General features: G+C 34.3%; 1 protein-coding gene and 1 long non-coding RNA gene across 2 annotated transcripts in view; one reads left to right on the top strand and one right to left on the bottom strand.

Moving 5' to 3' along the window:
- Positions 1-4,190, top strand: part of LOC122489706 — an 87,797-nt gene extending 83,607 nt beyond the window's left edge. Inside the window, exon 3 of the long non-coding RNA XR_006298974.1 lies at positions 4,091-4,190. This is a non-coding gene — a long non-coding RNA (uncharacterized LOC122489706). The remainder of the gene's footprint in view (positions 1-4,090) is intronic.
- The window catches only part of FCHO2 (FCH and mu domain containing endocytic adaptor 2), a 124,498-nt gene that overhangs the window by 28,838 nt on the left and 76,035 nt on the right, over positions 1-19,625 (bottom strand). The window contains 7 exon segments of the mRNA XM_043591814.1: positions 289-392; positions 5,137-5,231; positions 7,635-7,677; positions 9,531-9,555; positions 10,029-10,040; positions 11,737-11,912; positions 12,192-12,249. Of these exon segments, the coding sequence (XP_043447749.1) occupies positions 289-392; positions 5,137-5,231; positions 7,635-7,677; positions 9,531-9,555; positions 10,029-10,040; positions 11,737-11,912; positions 12,192-12,249 (513 nt within the window).

Raw genomic sequence — 19,625 nt, 5'->3', positions numbered from 1 at the left:
AGCAGAATTATATGAAAATTGCTTCTTAATTGTGAAAGAATGGGTACTAAATGGTTATTCTTATAATGTGCTAACTTTCTCAGGAAATCTCCTTTCTTACCGAACAATGTCTTGCTCCATGTAACATGAGGAAGTAAAGGAAGTGTTGGCTAGAAAAATTTTCCTATAATTTGAAGACTCAAGTAGATAATTCCAAGCATTTAATGGTAAAGGGGTATATAGAAAAATATTTGCATCTTAAATCAAACAGTTATAATTAAAAAAAAACAAAAAAACCTGAGTACATACTATTTCATTAATCCCACTGAGTTTGCCTGAAGTAAGCTTTGGTCTGGAAGCAGGCCTTGGAGGTGGGACAATGGTGCCTACAGAAAGAGGAGTTGTGGGCCTGGCTGGTAGGGGGAAAAAGAGAATTTGAAGAAAACCATTAGTATGTAACAAACCTTACATAAATACATTCTATTATAGAGGAATTCTTAGGACTCAAAGCTAATTTTTCAGGAGTTTTGTAATATACATATTATATATCTATAATATAATTATAGATACTTGTTGAAATACTGGAAGTCTATCAAATATGCTTTTCTTGAAGCTAACAATATTCCTAAAAAACAAAACATTGACTTTTCAGTAGAATTGACACATGATATAAGTGTATTCCTGTTTCAATTCTTTACACCTATAAAAAGATAAAATGATAAATTAGCTAGTAAAAATACACCAATTTCAGGCCTAAGGTCTTTAGTTTATTGCTAATACATCTACTTACAGAAATGCAAGACCAAGCCTTTGAAGCAACACCTTCACATGAACTCTAAATAAAACACTTACCTTAATTAAACTTAAAGGTCAAATTACAAGTTGAACTACACTGTAAAGTTTCTGGTGATAATTAAAAGTATTAAAAATACCTTATTTATGAAAAAATTCCTGTTCCTAAATCCTACATAAATTTAATGTTCACTGTTTTTCAATGCCATTTACAAATTTTGCCATTTTATAAATCAGATACTAACCAGAGTATTTCTAATTAAAAATAACTCCATCGTAGTAGAAATTAACGAAATTCAAGTGTACATCATCACAATTCACAAATGTATTAGCATAACCAAAACAAAAGTGAAGAATGGAAGCTGATATGTTTAAATCATGGTATTTTAAATGATTTTCAAATCCCTTTGCTTCAATCTAAAAGATGGGACTGTAATTCAAACTGAAGAAGAGAATATGGATGGGAAGAATATAATTCATTAAGTTTGCAGATGTGCAAAGTTAAAAATATATGAATGGGCCTAAGTATATCCATGGAGAAACAAAAGGCTGAGGATCCATGGTCACTGTCAGAGGAATGCAGGTGTGAAAGGAAGGAGAATAGAGGTGACAGGAAAAGAGCTAAAGAAAAAGGTAGTCACACAGGAGTGAAAGTAAAGGCATGAGGGGTATGGAATCATTCAGAAAGCACATACAATGAAGGGATAATAGATACAAGCATAGTTCAAGCTGCTTGAAGAAAACAATAAAAAGCTGCTAAGAACCCCTATGTAGATCCCAAGGCTGTTGCCTTCTTCCAGTGAACACTACTTTTTTTTAAATGTTATTTTTAAATTTATTTTTTAATTTATTTTTGAGACAGAGAGAGACAGAGCATGAGCAGGGGAGGAGCAGAGAGAGAGGGAGACAATCTGAAACAGGCTGCAGGCTCTGAGCTGTCAGAGCAGAGCCTGACGTGGGGCTCGAACTCACGGACTGTGAGATCATGACCTGAGCCGAAGTTGGAGGCTCAACCAACTGAGCCACCCAGGTGCCCCATGACATACTTACTTTAAAGACAGGTTCGTTATCAATGAAACCAGCACTCATCACTACTCAAGGCATTTCAAGCTTATGAGAATGTAACATAGTAGAGATAGGTATGTATATCTGAGCTTCATCACTGACAAATGGATTGTCAATGTATTAAGACTGACTCAAACCAAGCCTGGTAGAACTGTTAACATTCAGCTCTTTTAAATAACCACAATTTGCTTTTTCAAAGTCCAAAAACATGCTGGTTTCAAGGAAAGATTCAATTACCATACACTCAAATCAGTGGGAGACAAAGAGTTTGTGTTGCGTTCTTTCTAAGTTCAGTGGAAGAAGGAGAAAGCAGTTGAAAACCAGAAGCAACAGGAAAATTCTAGAACAAAAATATGAATCTACATAGCCAAATAGTTTTCTCATTTCAGGTTAATGTTATTTTAGTCCCTCAAAACTAGAAAAATATAGTAATACAGGAAGAAAAGCAGGAGCTCAAACTTTCTATTAACTGAGGAAATTAAGTATGAGCATAAGAAACTTAAAGAACATAAGAGTAAAACTCAAGGTCAAAAATATATAAAGCCACAATTATTCCTGTTTGCCCAGAGAAGTAAAAGGTAACTCTTAACAGCTGGTAAAAGTATAAATATTTATATATAAACAAACCCCTCCTCTGATAAACCTTACTACAGACTATGTCTTCTCTGCCTGTAGATTAATTGAGCTCTGGTGCTCAGCAAAAATCCCTGAAAATAACGTTTTGAAAAATATTATGCCTTTTTTTTCTTTTTTAAGGCTGGTTTTTTGTATTAACTCCAAAACTGATTTAGTCTGTCTTACCTCCTAACATGTTGGGAGTTTTACTACTAGCCAGTTAGGCACTTGTTGCGTAACACAGCACTATCACCTTTACACCTTTTTAGACTTGTATCATCATCTCTTTTCAACACGACTAACATTCCCTGAAAGGCAAAGTAATTTGATATCATTTTTCAGACTATATAGAAAGGTTTAAAAATGCATATGAAAGTGAACTTAAAAAGTAGCAAACGGTTAATAAATGTTTTATTTCCTAGCTACTGCACATCAAATGGCCACTAAATGAAAATGAATCCTTTTTGTCTGAAATTAAAAGTGATAGGGGTGAAACATTCTTCAGACAGTTAGCAAGAGGAAAAGAGAACTTTTTTGAAAAGTAAGAAACTGTGTTAAAGAAAAAGAGAGGGGTGCCTGGGTGGCTCAGTCGCTTGAGCGTCTGACTTTGGCTCAGGTCATGATCTCGCCATCTGTGAGTTCGAGCCTCGCATGGGGCTCTGTGCTGACAGTTCAGAGCCTGGAGCCTGCTTCGGATTCTGTGTCTCCTCTCTCTCTGCCCCTCCCCCACTTATGCTCTGTCACTCTGTCTCAGAAATAAACATTAAAAAAAAATTTTTTTTTAAAAAAGAGAAACTAAGGGCAGAGTTAGGAAGAAATTTCTGTATCACTAAAGCCTCTGATTTTCAATGTGAAAATTTTCATTAAGGATTCTGATAAATAATTCATAAAAGTGTATTAACAAAGTTAAAATACACTACTTATGACCTTCATTCTAAATACAAAACACCATTCTGACATTTTTACTAAACAAAAACAAGACCTAGGGGTGCCTGGGTGGCTCAGTCGGTTAAGCGTCCGACTTTGGCTCCAGTCATGATCTCATGGTTCGTGAGTTCGAGCCCCGTGTCGGGCTCTGTGCTGACAGCTCAGAGCCTGGAGCCTGTTTCAGATTCTGTGTCTCCCTCTCTCTCTGACCCTCCCCCATTCATGCTCTGTCTCTCTCTGTCTCAAAAATAAATAAACATTAATAAATAAATAAATAAATAATAAATAAAAAAGAGACCTTCATGACAACTTCAGTTTTGCCTGTACAATTAACCTTCCTTATATAATCTATTAAGTTTAGTTTTATAAAACTACTAACAAGCCCACTGAAGAAGGCTGTAATGCCACTTCAGAATATGTTCAACTGTCTTTTGTTGTTTCTTGCTATTTTACAAAGTATTAGATACAGAGCACTTTCCCTTCAAAATTCCAAATTGGAGTTAAGGTTGCCTAAAATCTACAATTTCTTTTAAAAGTTGGTTTATAAATAATCTAATTTTAAATACTAGTGTTTATTTCATTAGTAGTAAAATGGTTCAGCATGGATTATTGTTTAGTTAATATGTCAGAGTGCAATGAACAAAGACTTTCTAATTATAAGATCCAGATTTGATCAGATGCTTCATCATTTCCAATTTATATGCTCTTACAGAAGTTCCTGATCGTCTTCGAGCTTTACGTTTTTTCATCTACAAAATAGGGACAATAAAATGGACTTCATGGAGCAGTTAATGAACTTAAATAGACGATATGCAGCTCCTAGCAGAGCAACGTGACAGGAACTCAGTCAATTCAAGTTCTCTCCAACCATTCTACCACTCTCCTAACCTCAAATAAGGAATGGCATTTCTGAAATACCAGAGAAGGCAGAAGATCAACTTAAAGTGAATTTTGTTTTATTTTTTTGCTTTGAACAAGCAGTGATTTTATTCAACAAGCATTTGGATGCTTGCTTTGATTGTTGGCTAATCGGATTTTATATTTTGAAGAAAAGAGAACACATTCTTGTCAAAACACCAACTAAAAAGCATTCATCAAGTTCTTTTATATATTGCTTGGGAAGCACTAACACCTTTCTGGAAAGCAGTTTGGCAATAAATATCAATGGGTATATCCTGGGATTCAAACGTTGTACTGATAAATTATAAGGATATTATGAAACATGTACACAAAATGTGTTCTATTCATGGATGTTCACAACACTAGAAAATTGGATGCAATTCAAATGTCCAATAAAAAAGGACTGGTTACATTAATGCACATTCATGCAGTGGAATTATCTATAAACATGTTGTGGGGTGCCTGAATGGCTCCGTGGTTGGAGCATGCAAGTCTTAATCTTGGGGTTGTGGGTTTGAGCCCCATGCTGGAAGTAGAGATTACTTAAGAAAATAAAATATTGGGAAAAAAATTATTTGGGCACAGATAAGGGAATGATGCATATAAATAAATACATGAATGAAAAAAAAAACTGGTTTGATGTATTTTTGTTTAAGCCATAGGGTCTTTCAGCTAAGTTAAGAGAACCAGTACAAAATCACTTTTACCTGGCAATATGCGAGGACAAGTTAAAAATATTTTTGATTGTTAAGAACAACACACAAGTAATGAACAAATCAATTAGGAAAAAAGTAACTAATGCATTCCTCACTTTAAATATATATATATATATATACATATATATTTATATACATTTACCTGATGATGACGACGAAGTTAGTGAAGTAGAAGAAGATGAATCAAGAGATGGTCCAAACAGGGGATCCCAAGCAAGTAAATCGCTGGTCCCCTTCCTACCATAACATTTAAAAAACAGATTTAATTAAGGAATATTTTATTAGTATAAAATCTAGTCACTTATTTTTATATCACAGAATTGGAATAGCTAAATATATATGATTTAAAATTTGGGCATTCTACCAAAGGAATATGTGAGGAAAGTTTAAATTAAAATTTTATATTAATAAATAATTCGTTAACTGCTATAAGCAGACCCTCCAGTAACATTATGTGAAATCGCTAGGGTGGAATAGAGAAGATTAATTCCCATCAATCACACCTTGTTATACTCTAGCAATCTTTGGGGTTCTAAGAACAGAAATCATTTCAGCTTTACAAGAAAAGCAATAAAAGGGTCTAAAACAGCTGCCTAAGGACAGAAAGGTACTTAATTAATCCTACAATAGTGTCCTAGCCCCAAGTCATGGATAGAAAATTTCTTTAAGTGATAGGAAATCAGGTACAAATTTTATAAGGTCATATTTAAGTACTTTTAAAAAAATCTTTAGGGGCGCCTGGGTGGCTCAGTCGCTTAAGCATCCAACTCTTGATATTGGTTCAGGTCATGACCTCATGGTTTGGTTCCTGAGTTCAAGTCCTGCATTGAGCTCTGAGATGACAGCACAGATTTCTTTCTCTCCCTTACGTCCCCAAAAATAATTAAAAAAAATATCTATTTATCCTTTTCTTTCATCTTTGAAATTGTCAAGTACAGAAATAAGCCCAACAGCTTATTTGATATAACCCTGATATAACCTTCAAAGGCCTGATTATTATAGTAGATCATGCAAGGGCAGGACTTCTCCCTGGGCAATCCACAGCCTGGGTCACTGAGGCAGTCTAGTGAAATGTTTGGGTCACTCAGGTCATTTTATGAAAGGTAACCAAGACTATGGACAAAAGCATCAAGAACACCAAAATTCAAGTTTCAAAAAAGTCAACATGCTGCATAACCAAAGATTTCCCTCTACTGACCCCTTGGAATCCACTGGCCTAGTTACTCTCAAGATTGAACTTGCAGCTCTTTACTTTAATAAAAACTTTTAAATCCATGTTTCTTTTTTTTCATTTTAGTCATATACCTTTTAAGATGTCTCATCTCTAAGATCCTATAGTACCTGAACTTTGCCACTACCTCTTTTTTAAATTTTTTTCCAGCTTTACAGAGATATGACTGACAAGTAAAAATTATATATAAGATGTAAAAAAAAAAAAAATTAATCCCATTAAAACAGTATTTTAATGTATCAAACAGCCATTAATTTTTAACATTATGTTCTCACATCTTAGAAAACAGGCTCATTACAATAAAAATGGTAGTTATCTATAAGCACATATCTAGTACCTCAACACGCACTTACATGGAAGCATACCACACCTTGTATTTAAAACCTAGGATCACAACTGCATAAATTACTGAAAAGAAAATTTTAAAACACTGACTTTACCTTTTAAAATGATAAATGAATACCACCACTGTGCTCAATTAATGCCTAACTTTAAAAGTATTAAATAATTTTAAACTCTCCATTTAATGAAGACTACTTTTACTTACACAAAAGAAAAAAAACATTAAAAGAATATATTCTTACTGACAGATAAAGAAATGAATAAAAATGCATGAAAGAAACACTGGCTTAAAGTATTTTTTCCTTTTTAAAAAGAGCTAGCAACATGGTTTCTAGCCCTCTCCTTTTTTAACTTGAGACATCTTCTTGTTGAAGTTCATTAAAAGTGCAGTATATTTTACAGGGTTACAGCCAATAATTGAAGGAAAAAAACGAGAAAATTTCCATGAGAATAACTAGTTAAAATACAGACATATATGAACTTGGGACACTACCATTTATTTAGAAGTAGTAAAGCCACCAAGGCCAAATACAGTTAAATGGATTTTTTTTTAAATTATAAAAAATAGTGTCAAGTGAGAAATAATTTAAAACAACCAGAAACCCCAAAGAACAATTCACAGCTTAGAGGATAAACAACACTGTACTCTAATTGAAACTGCAAAGATAGTAAAATTTTCTAAGAAAAAAGTATAAAAGAATGATATCTAAACACATTAAAGAGGGAAGGATGAATAGGTGGAGGGCACAGTTAAACTATTCTGTGTGACACTATAATGTATGGAGACACACGTCCTTGACCATTTGTCAAAACTCATAGGACATACAAGACCAAGAGTGAATCTTAATGTAAACCACAGACTTTGGGTGACAATGATGTGTCAGGGTAGGCTCAAAAATTTTAACAAATGTTTCATTCTAATGGGGGATTATGATAGTGAAGGAGGCTGGGTATATGTGGGAGCAGAGAATATACATGCAAAAACTGTATCCTTGCCTGAATTTTGTTATGAACCTAGAACTGCTCTAAATACAGTCTATTTAAAAATAAAAAAATGTGAAACTTACTCATTAGATCCAGCACATGGCTTCGATTTTGTCAGCTCTTCACCTAATTAAAATCAAAATATGAAACAATTCATAATCTGAGTAATAAAATACTTAAATGGAAAGAGACACTAATATATCTCATTACTATGAACAATTTAAAAATTATGGAATTGATAACATAAATCGAATTTTTTTAATTATGAAGAAAAGGAAGGGGCGCCTGGGTGGCGCAGTCGGTTAAGCGTCCGACTTCAGCCAGGTCACGATCTCGTGGTCTGTGAGTTCGGGCCCCGTGTCAGGCTCTGGGCTGATGGCTCGGAGCCTGGAGCCTGTTTCCGATTCTGTGTCTCCCTCTCTCTCTGCCCCTCCCCCGTTCATGCTCTGTCTCTCTCTGTCCCAAAAATAAATAAAAACGTTGAAAAAAAAAATTTAAAAGAAAAGGAAAATAAGCCTTTAGCAAGTTTTCTAACAGACTTAAGAATATCAAAATAATAACTGAACTTCTGCTATATCTTCATTTCTTTTAACACCTCTGGTAAGAAATTACTTAAGTCAACTAAACTGTCATATTCATGAAAATAAAATTGGTGTTCAGATGAAAAAAATATGGGCTAGAACTTTAAAAATTAGAACATATGTTCAAATACTTAAGTATTACTCAAAAATGATACGTGATGAATCATGAAAGCATTTTTTCAAGCTGTAAGAATATTATTAATGATTATATTGACCAAAAGTAGTTAATTCTTGAAGGATGTCGTATCTCGAAAAATTAAAATTTTTATAGCACTCTAAAGCAACAGTCTTTATAAAATAGTCTGTTTTGCTCCCTTTTGCATTAGTAATGTGAACCATTTCATTAGCAACTATTATACAAAGGGGAAAGCATCAGTAATATGCAAAAGTCATGTTAGTTCATAAGCAAATTTCCCTGTACTTTGATGTCTTGAATGACCAACATGTAGTTGATGAATGCAAAATGTATCAACATAGGTAACTGCAGCAAACTACAAGGAATACCACACTGTATATGATGCCCCTTCATGTCACATTGTCCCATCTGGCTCAATGTGGCCCTTTTTTTGGCCTCAAAGTACTTACTGTGCTGTTCTCCTCCATGTTTCTACAATTTGCCCTTATCTCCATAACTCCATAAAAGGAGCCCACTTTTATCCTCATTTTCCCCACATCCCCTATCATCAAGCTACTCACCATTTTTTTTTTTAAAGTAAAATCCTACTTTTAGTTTGATATAATACATTTAATAGGTCTTTTTCATTGTGCTAGAATTTTTAATAGGATTGATGTTACGGTTTATATTAACCATTTTGTTCACAAATTGCATAACTTTTGAGTAGGATGCCTTAACTCCATTTTTCTCACCTTTGTTATTTTAATGCATGACTCTGCATAAGATGTTAACAACCCCCTAATTTTTTTTAGTATAATTAAGTTACTATACTAAAAACCATGGAAGTAGGGTGGCTCCATAGCTCAGAGGTTAGAGCAATGGTCTTGTAAAAACCATGGAAGAGAAACTGCAATTGTGATAGGACAAATAAGTAAAGCTAAAGCTTACTCATTCTCATAGTCCCTTCTGGCTCATGAGGCTGAGTTATGTATGTCACATTCTCAAACAGAAGCTACTATTTGGCTTTGTTGATTTCTGAAAAATGTTGTAGCCAAGTATTAAATTTAAAGGCATGTCTAAATGCTAAAATAAATAGTATACTTAAGTTGTCTCCTGTTTAAAGTAAGTATCCATCTAGCCTGTTGCTAACAGTCATGATGAGAACAAAGCATTTATTTCTATAAATAAATATATATATATATATATATGGCTACAATAAGCTCAGCAAATTGCCTGATAAATTTTAATAGATACAAAATAATCAATTTAAATGTCAAACTTACTAGATGAATTCCTATTCATCTGCACCTAAAAGAGAAAAGCAAAAACTAAAAGTTGTTAAACAAATAATTTAATTTGGTAATGAAATACTTCATAAAAATTTTTCTTAATATATTTTTTATTTTTTAAGTAGGCTCCACACCCAACACAGGGCTTGAACTCACAATGCAGAGCAAGAGTTGCATGCTCTGGCTGAGCCAGCCAGGAGCCTACTTCATAAAATATTACTGGGAACCTAACTTTAAGTTGTTTTCGGTATATCTGCTCAACTGTAAACTACATAAAAATTGTTAAAAATGCAGTATTTTTTATAGTAAAAGATAATACATGTATCTTTAACACTCAAAAGTTTTAAAATATGAAAATATTAGTGCCTACAGCAAGATACTTTGATCTGCAAATTTAAAAAACTTAACACAAGTATTCTGAAAAACAATGTTCGAACATTAAAATGATTTTTTTTTAAGTCCATAGGTAATAATATAAAATCTTGCACTTACTGGGCTGTGTCTCTAGTAGTACATGGAAAGAAAAAGAAAGACATAGTGTACATTTTAGAATTTACAACAGCTTATTTTCTTGGTTTCATAATTGGTCTATTACCTTCTAAACCATACCTAAAAATCTATACACCTTAAAACACATGCAGAGCACTGTTTGGGGTAGGGGACATGAGCTAGATGAGCACACTGCTCAATAAAATATACTCAAAATATCCTCTTTTCAAACCCAATATTAACTATTAAACTGTTCTCATTATTATTTATTTTCTCAGTATGAAACTAGAATGTTCAGTTTTTTAAAAAATAGAAGAGAGAGAAAAGTACAAAGAAAATTTAAAACCACTAATGCTTTCACTAATAAGAGCAAGGTGCTTAACATTCTGGTATATATTCCTCTAGGCTTTTGTTTTATTTACACATATTTTTAAAATTAGTTGTATTCTGGGGCGCCTGGGTGGCGCAGTCGGTTGAGCGTCCGACTTCAGCCAGGTCACGATCTCGCGGTCCGTGAGTTCGAGCCCCGCGTCAGGCTCTGGGCTGATGGCTCGGAGCCTGGAGCCTGCTTCCGATTCTGTGTCTCCCTCTCTCTCTGCCCCTCCCCCGTTCATGCTCTGTCTCTCTCTGTCCCAAAAATAAATAAACGTTGAAAAAAAAATAAAATAAAATTAGTTGTATTCTTATATAATAAAAATTTTTAGTCATTTCATAGCTTCCTACTTCATATATATGTGTGTGTAGATATATATGTATGTGTATATATGTGTACATATATATATATCATAATTTAATTTGGGTGTTAATCTTAAGGTTAAATAGCAATGGGAGAATAAAACCTCACTTCAGAAATCAGTCTTTTTTATACAAAAAAATAAATTCTAAAAGTGCATGACTGAGAGAAAAAAACTTTTTCCCAAATACAGACTTCTTAAAATATATAATAACAATATATAATAAAAAAATATGAAATGGGTAATACTTATTCTGTATTATCAAGGACAACAGGTATAATATCAGTTATGATGAGCATGTACAGACAGACTAAACTGTCATTCTAAGACATGCTTTTTTCTCATTGTTTAACATTCCTGAATTTAGACTATGACATCAATGGAAAGATTAGCTATGGTGATTTTTTTCTCCTCCAAAAGCTGTTAAATATGGGATCTTAGAATTGAGGAACTAACCATTATCACTAAGAATTCTTATATTTGCCTTTTTTTATAAAAAGTATGAAAAAACAAATATTGCAGTTGCAAAAGCATACAGACACATAACTTAATGTTTAAATCCATTTTTACTGAATTCCTGTTCATATAAAGTTCATAAAATATGGATGAAAAACTTTAAAATTAGATGAGGAAAAGATTAATACTGCCAGTTCAAATTTCTGAAACATACATACTGGAAAATAAAATAAATGGCAGAAATAGATTTTCTACATTTTTGTTTCCCAGTAAAACTTTCAAAAGGAAACAAAACTAAGCCAAACTCAAATTCATTTGCCTATATAAAAATCAGACACTGGAGACCTCAATAAAACTGACGACAAATTATAAAGTATCTCCTTATCCAATATGCTTAATTAACTATTCCTAATGATATTTTATTTTATTATTCCTAAAATTAAGCAGATGCAAGTAGATAAGGTTAAAAAAAAATAAGGCTTCTACATGAAGAGTACGAACTTGCTCTTATTCTTACTTACAGATATTGCTGGGGACAGTGTGATATTTCCTATAGATACTTTTAATTCATCCAAGGAAGCCATTGTGTGATGTGAGTTATTTGGATGCACAGGTTTGATTTCTATCCGATATTTCTTTGGTTCTTCATCTTCAGAATCAGAATCACTAGATGAGTAGAAATGGTTCTCTTTGGTATGTGAGTATCAGTTAAAGAATTCGGTTCTTAAGTGATCTTAATGCATAACCAGTTTTCATACATTTACAAAAAGGAATATAAAACCTTTAAGAGATAAGGTAGACTTTCACAGAAACAGAACTACTAACTCATTAGTAAAAACATGTCAAACTATTATGGAGTCACATTTTATTATAATTAAAAATTTGAAGTTTTTATTAAACAACAGATCATTTTGTTATAACTGTCTACTTATATGCTAACACAATCCATAGGAATATCCAAATGATGAAAGGATATCATTCTGATTTGCTTCTGGTTTTATACTATAGCCTTCTTCATCTACATCAGGAATGTTCTATGGGAAGAAAAATAAAAACTGTAATCATGGATCCTACTACAGAAATACAAAAGATTAGCAAAGTAGCTTCAACTATTATAGGGGCTATGTCATTTATCAAACACCAACAGGCTCATACAATAATTAAGTGGAAAAGTTACATCTTTTTGGGTAAGTTAGCTTCAGATCACACTTTATGCTTCAGATGTCTGAAAGAGAAAAGCACTATAAAATTAAGTAGGAGAAGCACTAAAAGGAAGAGAATAGGTGTTTGAGCAGGAACACCAACAGTTCTGTAGATAACCAAATTTTCATCCCAGTCTTCAAAGTGGAAACGAGAGATGATTAAATCAGAGGGCTGACAGTCTCAATAAATGGAAATATTTATCAAAAATACAGAAAAAAACAAATTAAAGATGACCAAGAAAATTAAAACTATACTAAAATAATCATCTTACCCATGAGCCAGGCAAAATTTCAAAAGCTTGAAAATATATTCTGTTGGCATAACTGTGGGAAAATGTACTCTTAGGCTTTGCTGGTATAAATAAAAAATAGTACAATCTCTAGAAAAAGAAATTTAGCATTATCTAACAAAAGTATAAACATATTTACTCTCCCACCCAGGAATTCAATTTCTAAGAATTTACACTGAAGATACACCTCCAACAATTTAAAAATATGTATATAACAGATCAAAGATGATCTGTAACTCAGAACTGCTGGAGAGCATCTAATGTCCAAGCATAGTTGAATAAACTACAATACACACAGAAAACAGAGTACTATATATCTATTAAAAAATCAGAAGTTTCAGGGCGCCTGGGTGGCTCAGTCGGTTAAGCATCCGACTTCGGCTCAGGTCATGATCTCACAGTTCGTGAGTTCGAGCCCCGCGTCGGGCTCTGTATTGACAGTTCAGAGCCTGGAGCCTGCTTCACATTCTGTGTCTCCCTCTCTCTCTGCCCCTTCCCTGCTCATGCTGTGTCTCTCTCTGTCTCAGAAATAAATTAACATTAAAAAAAAATTTTTTTTTAATAAAAAAAAATCAGAAGTTTCTATGAACTCATAGCGAATGACTTCCAGGAAAAACTGCTAACTGAAAAAAGCATATAAAGGAACATATATATCTTTTAAGTAAGAAAGAAGGGAAATTTTAAGAACACAGATCTCTTCTTTATGGGGGAATAAAAGCCACTGGAAGGATCAATCAGAATATAATAAAGTTGGTTACCTACAAGGGAGGGTGATGAAGTATAAGAGATAAAGGATGGAGGAACACTTCTCTAAGTATGCTATGTTAAGAGAATAATCCCATTTTTAAGACATACACATTTAGGAAGTTAGGAATGAAGGACCATAATGTATAGAATTTATACTAAAATGATCAGAAAAAGAATTATATACACATACATAAACACATGTGTGTAGGGAGAATGCAAATAACTTCTAACTTACAAGAAATATACAAGAACAAAATAGTTCCAAAATAATTTTTATATGAAATAAAAAAGATCGCCAAGAAATGCCAGTTGGAACTGGACAGCCAATATTCTTGTACTGGTAAAGTTTACTATTCTTCGTCCATTCACTTGCTAAGGCTCAGCAAGAACAGTATGAAAGATGATCTCAGTCCACAGCATAAGGTCAAGGAGAACAAAGAGCAGAATTAACATGGCTATAGCTTCCAAACTGAATAAAAAGCCTACGGTAGCCAGCAGTGAGTTAACAGACTGGATAAAATCTAGAAATGAAAAATCTAATACAGAGTGAAGAGTAGATACTATAGATTAAAAGATGAAAAGGGGTATGTGGGTGGCTCAGTATGTTAAGCATTGGACTCTCAATTTTGACTCAATTTTGATCTCACGGTTTGAGAGGGCGAGGCTCCAAGCTGTCAACATGGAGATTATCTCACTCCCTCTCTACCCCAACCCTGCTTGTGTGCTAGGGCCCTCTCTCTCTCCAATAAACATTAAAAGAAAATGATGACAAGTGATACACTTATAACCCCTAGAAATAGAGCACTTTAAGTTCTGCATATTGTTTGCTAATATGTAAATAATACTTTAAAATACTTTAAGCTTTACCAAATTGGATCCATTAGAAATCAGAAAGTTTTTATAAAATACTTTATTCTTATTCCCAGTACCCTAAAAACATACAGATATGTAATCTCCTAGAAGTTGTAAAAATTTGTTGATACCACTTTTAAATTTGTTTACAATACACTATACAGTATGATGTAATAATTTAAAATAATGCCGAGCTGTTTTCTACAGGACTGAGTAAGCTGCTTTTGGACTGACCTCTTAAAGATTACAACTATAAATTCTGGCTAGAGAAACTACCGGGGGGCACCTGGGTGGCTCAGTTGAACATCCAACTCTTAGTTTTGGCTCAGGTCATGATCCCAGGGCTGTGGGATAGAGCCCCGCATCAGGTTTTGTGCTAAGCATGAAGTCTGCTTAAGATTCTCTCTTTCTCCTTCTGCCCCTCTCCCCAGTTTGTGCTCTCTAAAAACTTAATTAAAATTTAATTTAAAATTAATTTAAAAATTAAAAAAAAACTATCTGAAGGTAGTGAAGAGTGAAAACAGAGCCATAGGTTCAAAAACTTTATAAATAAATCATAATGCAGTTCTAAAAAAGGTTCAAATAACCCTCAGGGAAGGCAGGAAAAAGAAAACAAAATGAAAACCAAAGATAAAATGACACACATAAGCCCTGTTATGTCAATAATTATGGTAAGCAGTCTCTATCAAAATAATACTAGCATTCTTCACAGAGCTAGAATAATACCAATATTTGTATGGAACCAGAAAAGACCCCATATAGCCAAAGCAATTCTGAAAAAGAATACCGAAGCTGGAGGCATCACAATCCCAGACATCAAGATGTATTACAAAGCTGTAATCATCAAGACAGTATGGTACTGGCACAAAAACACTCAGATCAGTGGAACAGAATAGACAACACAGAAATGAACCCACAAACGTATGGCCAACTAATCTCTGACAAAGCAGAAGAGAATAGCCAGTGGAATAAAGACAGTCTCTTCAGCAAATGGTGCTGGGAAAATTGGACAGCAACATGCAGAAGAATGAACCTGGACCACTTTCTTACACCAAACACAAAAATAAACTCAAAATGGATTAAAGACCTAAATGTTAGATGGGAAGCCATCAAAATCCTACAGGACAAAGCAGGCAAAAACCTATTTGACCTTGGCCACAGCGACTTGTTACTCAACACCTCTCCGGAGGCAAGGGAAACAAAAGCAAAAATAAACTACTGGGACCTCATCAAAATAAAAAGCTTCTGCACAGCGAAGGAAACAATCAGCAAAACTAAAAGGCAACCTGCGGAATGGGAGAAGATATTTGCAAACGACATATCAGATAAAGGGTTAGTATCCAAAGAACTTATCAAACTCAACACCCAAAAAACAAACAGTCCAGTGAAGAAATGGGCCAAAGAAGACATCCAGATGGCGAACAGACACATGAAAAAATGCTCAAATCACTCATCATCACAGAAATACAAATGAAAACCACAATGAAATACCACCTTACTCCAGTCAGAACAGCTAAAATTACCGACTCAGGCAATGACAGATGTTGGTGAGGATGCAGAGAAAGAGGATCTCTTTTGCATTGCTGGTAGGAATGCAAACTGGTGCAGCCACTCTGGAAAACGGTATGGAGGTTCCTCAAAAAACTGAAAATAACCCTAGGACCCAGCAAATGCACTACTAGGTATTTACCCAAGGGATACAAGTGTGCTGTTCTGAAGGGGCACATGCACCCCAACGTTTACAGCAGCACTATCAACAATAGCCAAAGTATGGAAAGAGCCCAAATGTCCATTGACGGATGAATGGATAAAGAAGATGTGGTGTGTATGTATGTATGTGTGTACACACACACACACACACACACACACACACACAATGGAGTATTACTCAGCAATCAAAAAGAATGAAATCTTGCCACTGGCAACTATGTGGATGGAACTAAAGGTATTATGCTAAGCAAAATTAGAGAAAGACAAATATCGTATGACTGCACTGCACTCATATGAGGAATTTAAGATACAAACAGATAAACATAAGAGAAGGTAAGCAGAAATAATACAAAAACAGGGAGGGGAACAAAACATAAGAGGGTCTTAAATATAGAGAAGAGAGGGTTGCTGGAGGGGTTGTAGGAGGGGGGATGGACTAAATAGGTAAGAGGCATTAAGGAATCTACTCCTGAAATCATTGCTGCAGTATATGCTAACTAACTTGGATGTAAATTAAAATAAATAAATAAATAAATAAATAAATATAAACTGTCCAAAGATAACAAAATACAGATTCGTAGAATGGATTAAAAAACATGACCTAACTATATGCTGTCTATAAGAAATTCACTTCATATATAACACCATAGATGGGGGAAAGTAAAAAAAATAGAAAAAATATACCATATAAAAGTTAATTAAAAAAAAAAAAAAAAAGATGGGCAACTGAGTGGCTCAGTGGCTTAAGCATCCAACTCTTGGTTTCGGCTCAGGTCATGATCTCACAGTTCATGAGTTCAAGCCCACGCTGGGCTCTAAACTGAAAGTGTGGAGTCAGCTTGGAATTCTCTCTCACCCCTCTGCCCCTTCCCCAGCTCATGCACACTCTCTCTTAAAATAAATAAACTTTAAAATAAAAAAATTAGGGCAGAATGACTGTCTTCTTGTTAGATAAAACCAGACTTCAGAAAGAAAATTACCAGGGTCAGAGGGGACATTGTGTCCATAGAAAAACCTGTACATGATTGTTCAAAGCACTTTTTTCTAATAGCCAAAAACTGGAAACAACTAAAGGTCCTATGATAGGTGAATGGTTAAAACAAATTGTAGTGCATCTATACCATGGAATACTACTATTTAACAACAAAAAGGAATAAACTATTCATACATGCAAGAACCTGGGTGGAACTCAAGAGAACTGTGCTGAATAAAAAAAAAAATCTGAAAAGGTTATGGTAGGATTCCAACTTAAATAACATTCTTGAATTGACAGAATTATAGAAATGGAGAAAAGATTATTGGTTGCCAGAGGCTAAGGAGGGTGGTGATGGAAGAAAAGTGGCTGTAAAAGGGCAATCAGCACAAAAGACCAAAAGATCCTTGGGGTCATGCAAATGCTCAGACTGCATTAATGTCATCATCCCAGTCATGATACTGTATTTCTGCAAGAAGTTATGACGAGAAAACAGGTGAAAGGCACACGAGACTGCTCTGTACTATCTTTGCAACTTGCTGTAAATTAATTCTTTCAAAATAAATTAGGATTCTCAGTATATTAGATATTCAATGTTGAAACTATTCATAGAAACTTGGGATTAAGAAAAATTTAGACATTACCTGTTTACAATCTTTGTTCATTCAATCCATGATTTCTATATTATGGCCCCACACTGTTGGAGCAAAGCATTAGGCCAAAGCAATATGAAAAAAAGAGCAGATAACTTAACCCACTAATCTTAAAAGACAAGTTTGGATAGTGGTGGCAGTGATTTTTAACAAATATATTGGAATAATTAATTAATTGGAGGGGCACCTGGGTGGCTCAGTCAGCTAAGCATCCAACTCTTGATTTCTGCTCAGGTCATGATCTCATGGGTTGGAGCCACACATTCCAGCTCCCAGCTGGCAGTGTGGAGCCTGCTTGGGATTCTTTCTCTCCTATCTCTCTGCCCCTGCCCCCACACGCTCACTCTCTCTCTCAAAATAAAGAAACGTTAAAAAAGGTTAAAAAAAAGAAAAACTAAAGATGTAGTCCCTCAAAATAATTTAATTATACAGACCATTTAGAAACGGAACATAAATTAAATGGTAATTTCCCTACCAAGACGTCTAGACCATGGATGCTTTTTAAAGAAATCATTAAGAGTACCATAGGGCACCTGGCTGGCTCAGTCAGTAGGGCATGCAACTTTCGATCTCAGGGTCATGAGTTCAAGGCCCATGATGGGCATAGAGCCTACTTAAAAAACAAAACACAACAACAAAAAAAGACTAGCCATAAAAAAGTCATAAATAGGCCATAAATAATAATAGGCTATAAATAAAACAACAAAAGAAAGCCTCTTCTCCCTGCTGACCACCACTGTAATGCTGCTCTCCAAAAGTAACCACAATTAAGTGTCCAGTAATACATTCTTTAAAAAACGAAACAAAAAACACCCAAAGATATCTGCTCATTTATATTTTTAAAACAGCAGTTACTTAAAAATCATACTTGCTGCTTCTCTTTCCATATCAGCAGGCACAACAACCTAATTCTGTAACGTGTGACTATTAGAGTGAATGTTTAATAATTTATTTAACCAATCTCCATTTTGATGGATGTTTCCAGTTTTTTGTTAATATAAACAATGTTGGAATAAACATGTCTCTACTTCTCTCTCCCTCCCCCTCTACATACAGTAGTCCCCCTTATCCATGGAGGATACATTCCTACACCCCAGTGGATGCCTGAAACCAAGGACAGTAATGAACCCTATGTATACTAGGTTTTTCCCTATACATACATACCTATGATAAAGTTTAATTTATAAATTAGATACAATAAGAGATTTTTTTAGACACCATAACATTAACAACAATAATAACAAGAATTACAACATACTATAATAAAAGTTACGTGGATGTGCTCTCTCGCTCTCTCTCTCTCTCTCTCTAAATATCTTACTTTACTGTACTCAACCGTCTTCTTGTGATGATGTGACATAATAAAATACCTATATGATAAGATGACATGAGGTGAATGATGTAAGCACTGTGACGTAGTGTCAGGCTACTAATGACCTTCTAATGATATATCAGAAAGAGGATCATCTGCTTCTGAACCACAATCAACCGTAAGTAACTTAAATCACGGAAAGCGAAACAGCAGACGGTGGGGAGGGCTACTATATGCATATATCTTGACCAAGTACATATAAAACCCTAACAGTAAGTGGCAAGCAGTAGGAATGGGGAGTCAAAAAGAACATGCATTTCTTATTTGAGAAGATAGTGCCAAACTATCCGCAAGACAGACTGTACCAATTTACATTCCTGTTAATACAAGTAAACCAAAACTTTTGCCAATATGATAGATAAATAATTTTATTTTAATTTGCATCAGAATGAGACTACCGTTCTGAGCAACATTTCTTATGGTTATTTACCACTTTTATTTCTTTTTATGGAAACAGCCTGTTTTTATCATAATGCCCCTTTCCTACTGAGATGCTTGCTCACCTTTAAAAATGATCTGTATAAGAATTGATGGTACAGTATTACATGATTCTTACTAGGATGAAGTTAAAGCTCTGATGCTGAATTCTGAATTCTAATAGGGAATTCAAA

Source organism: Prionailurus bengalensis, chromosome A1 (assembly GCF_016509475.1).
Source record: "Prionailurus bengalensis isolate Pbe53 chromosome A1, Fcat_Pben_1.1_paternal_pri, whole genome shotgun sequence".
Taxonomy (NCBI): Eukaryota; Metazoa; Chordata; class Mammalia; order Carnivora; family Felidae; genus Prionailurus; species Prionailurus bengalensis.
Note: the sequence above shows the minus strand (reverse complement) of the source record. Positions and strands in the feature narration are given on the sequence as shown.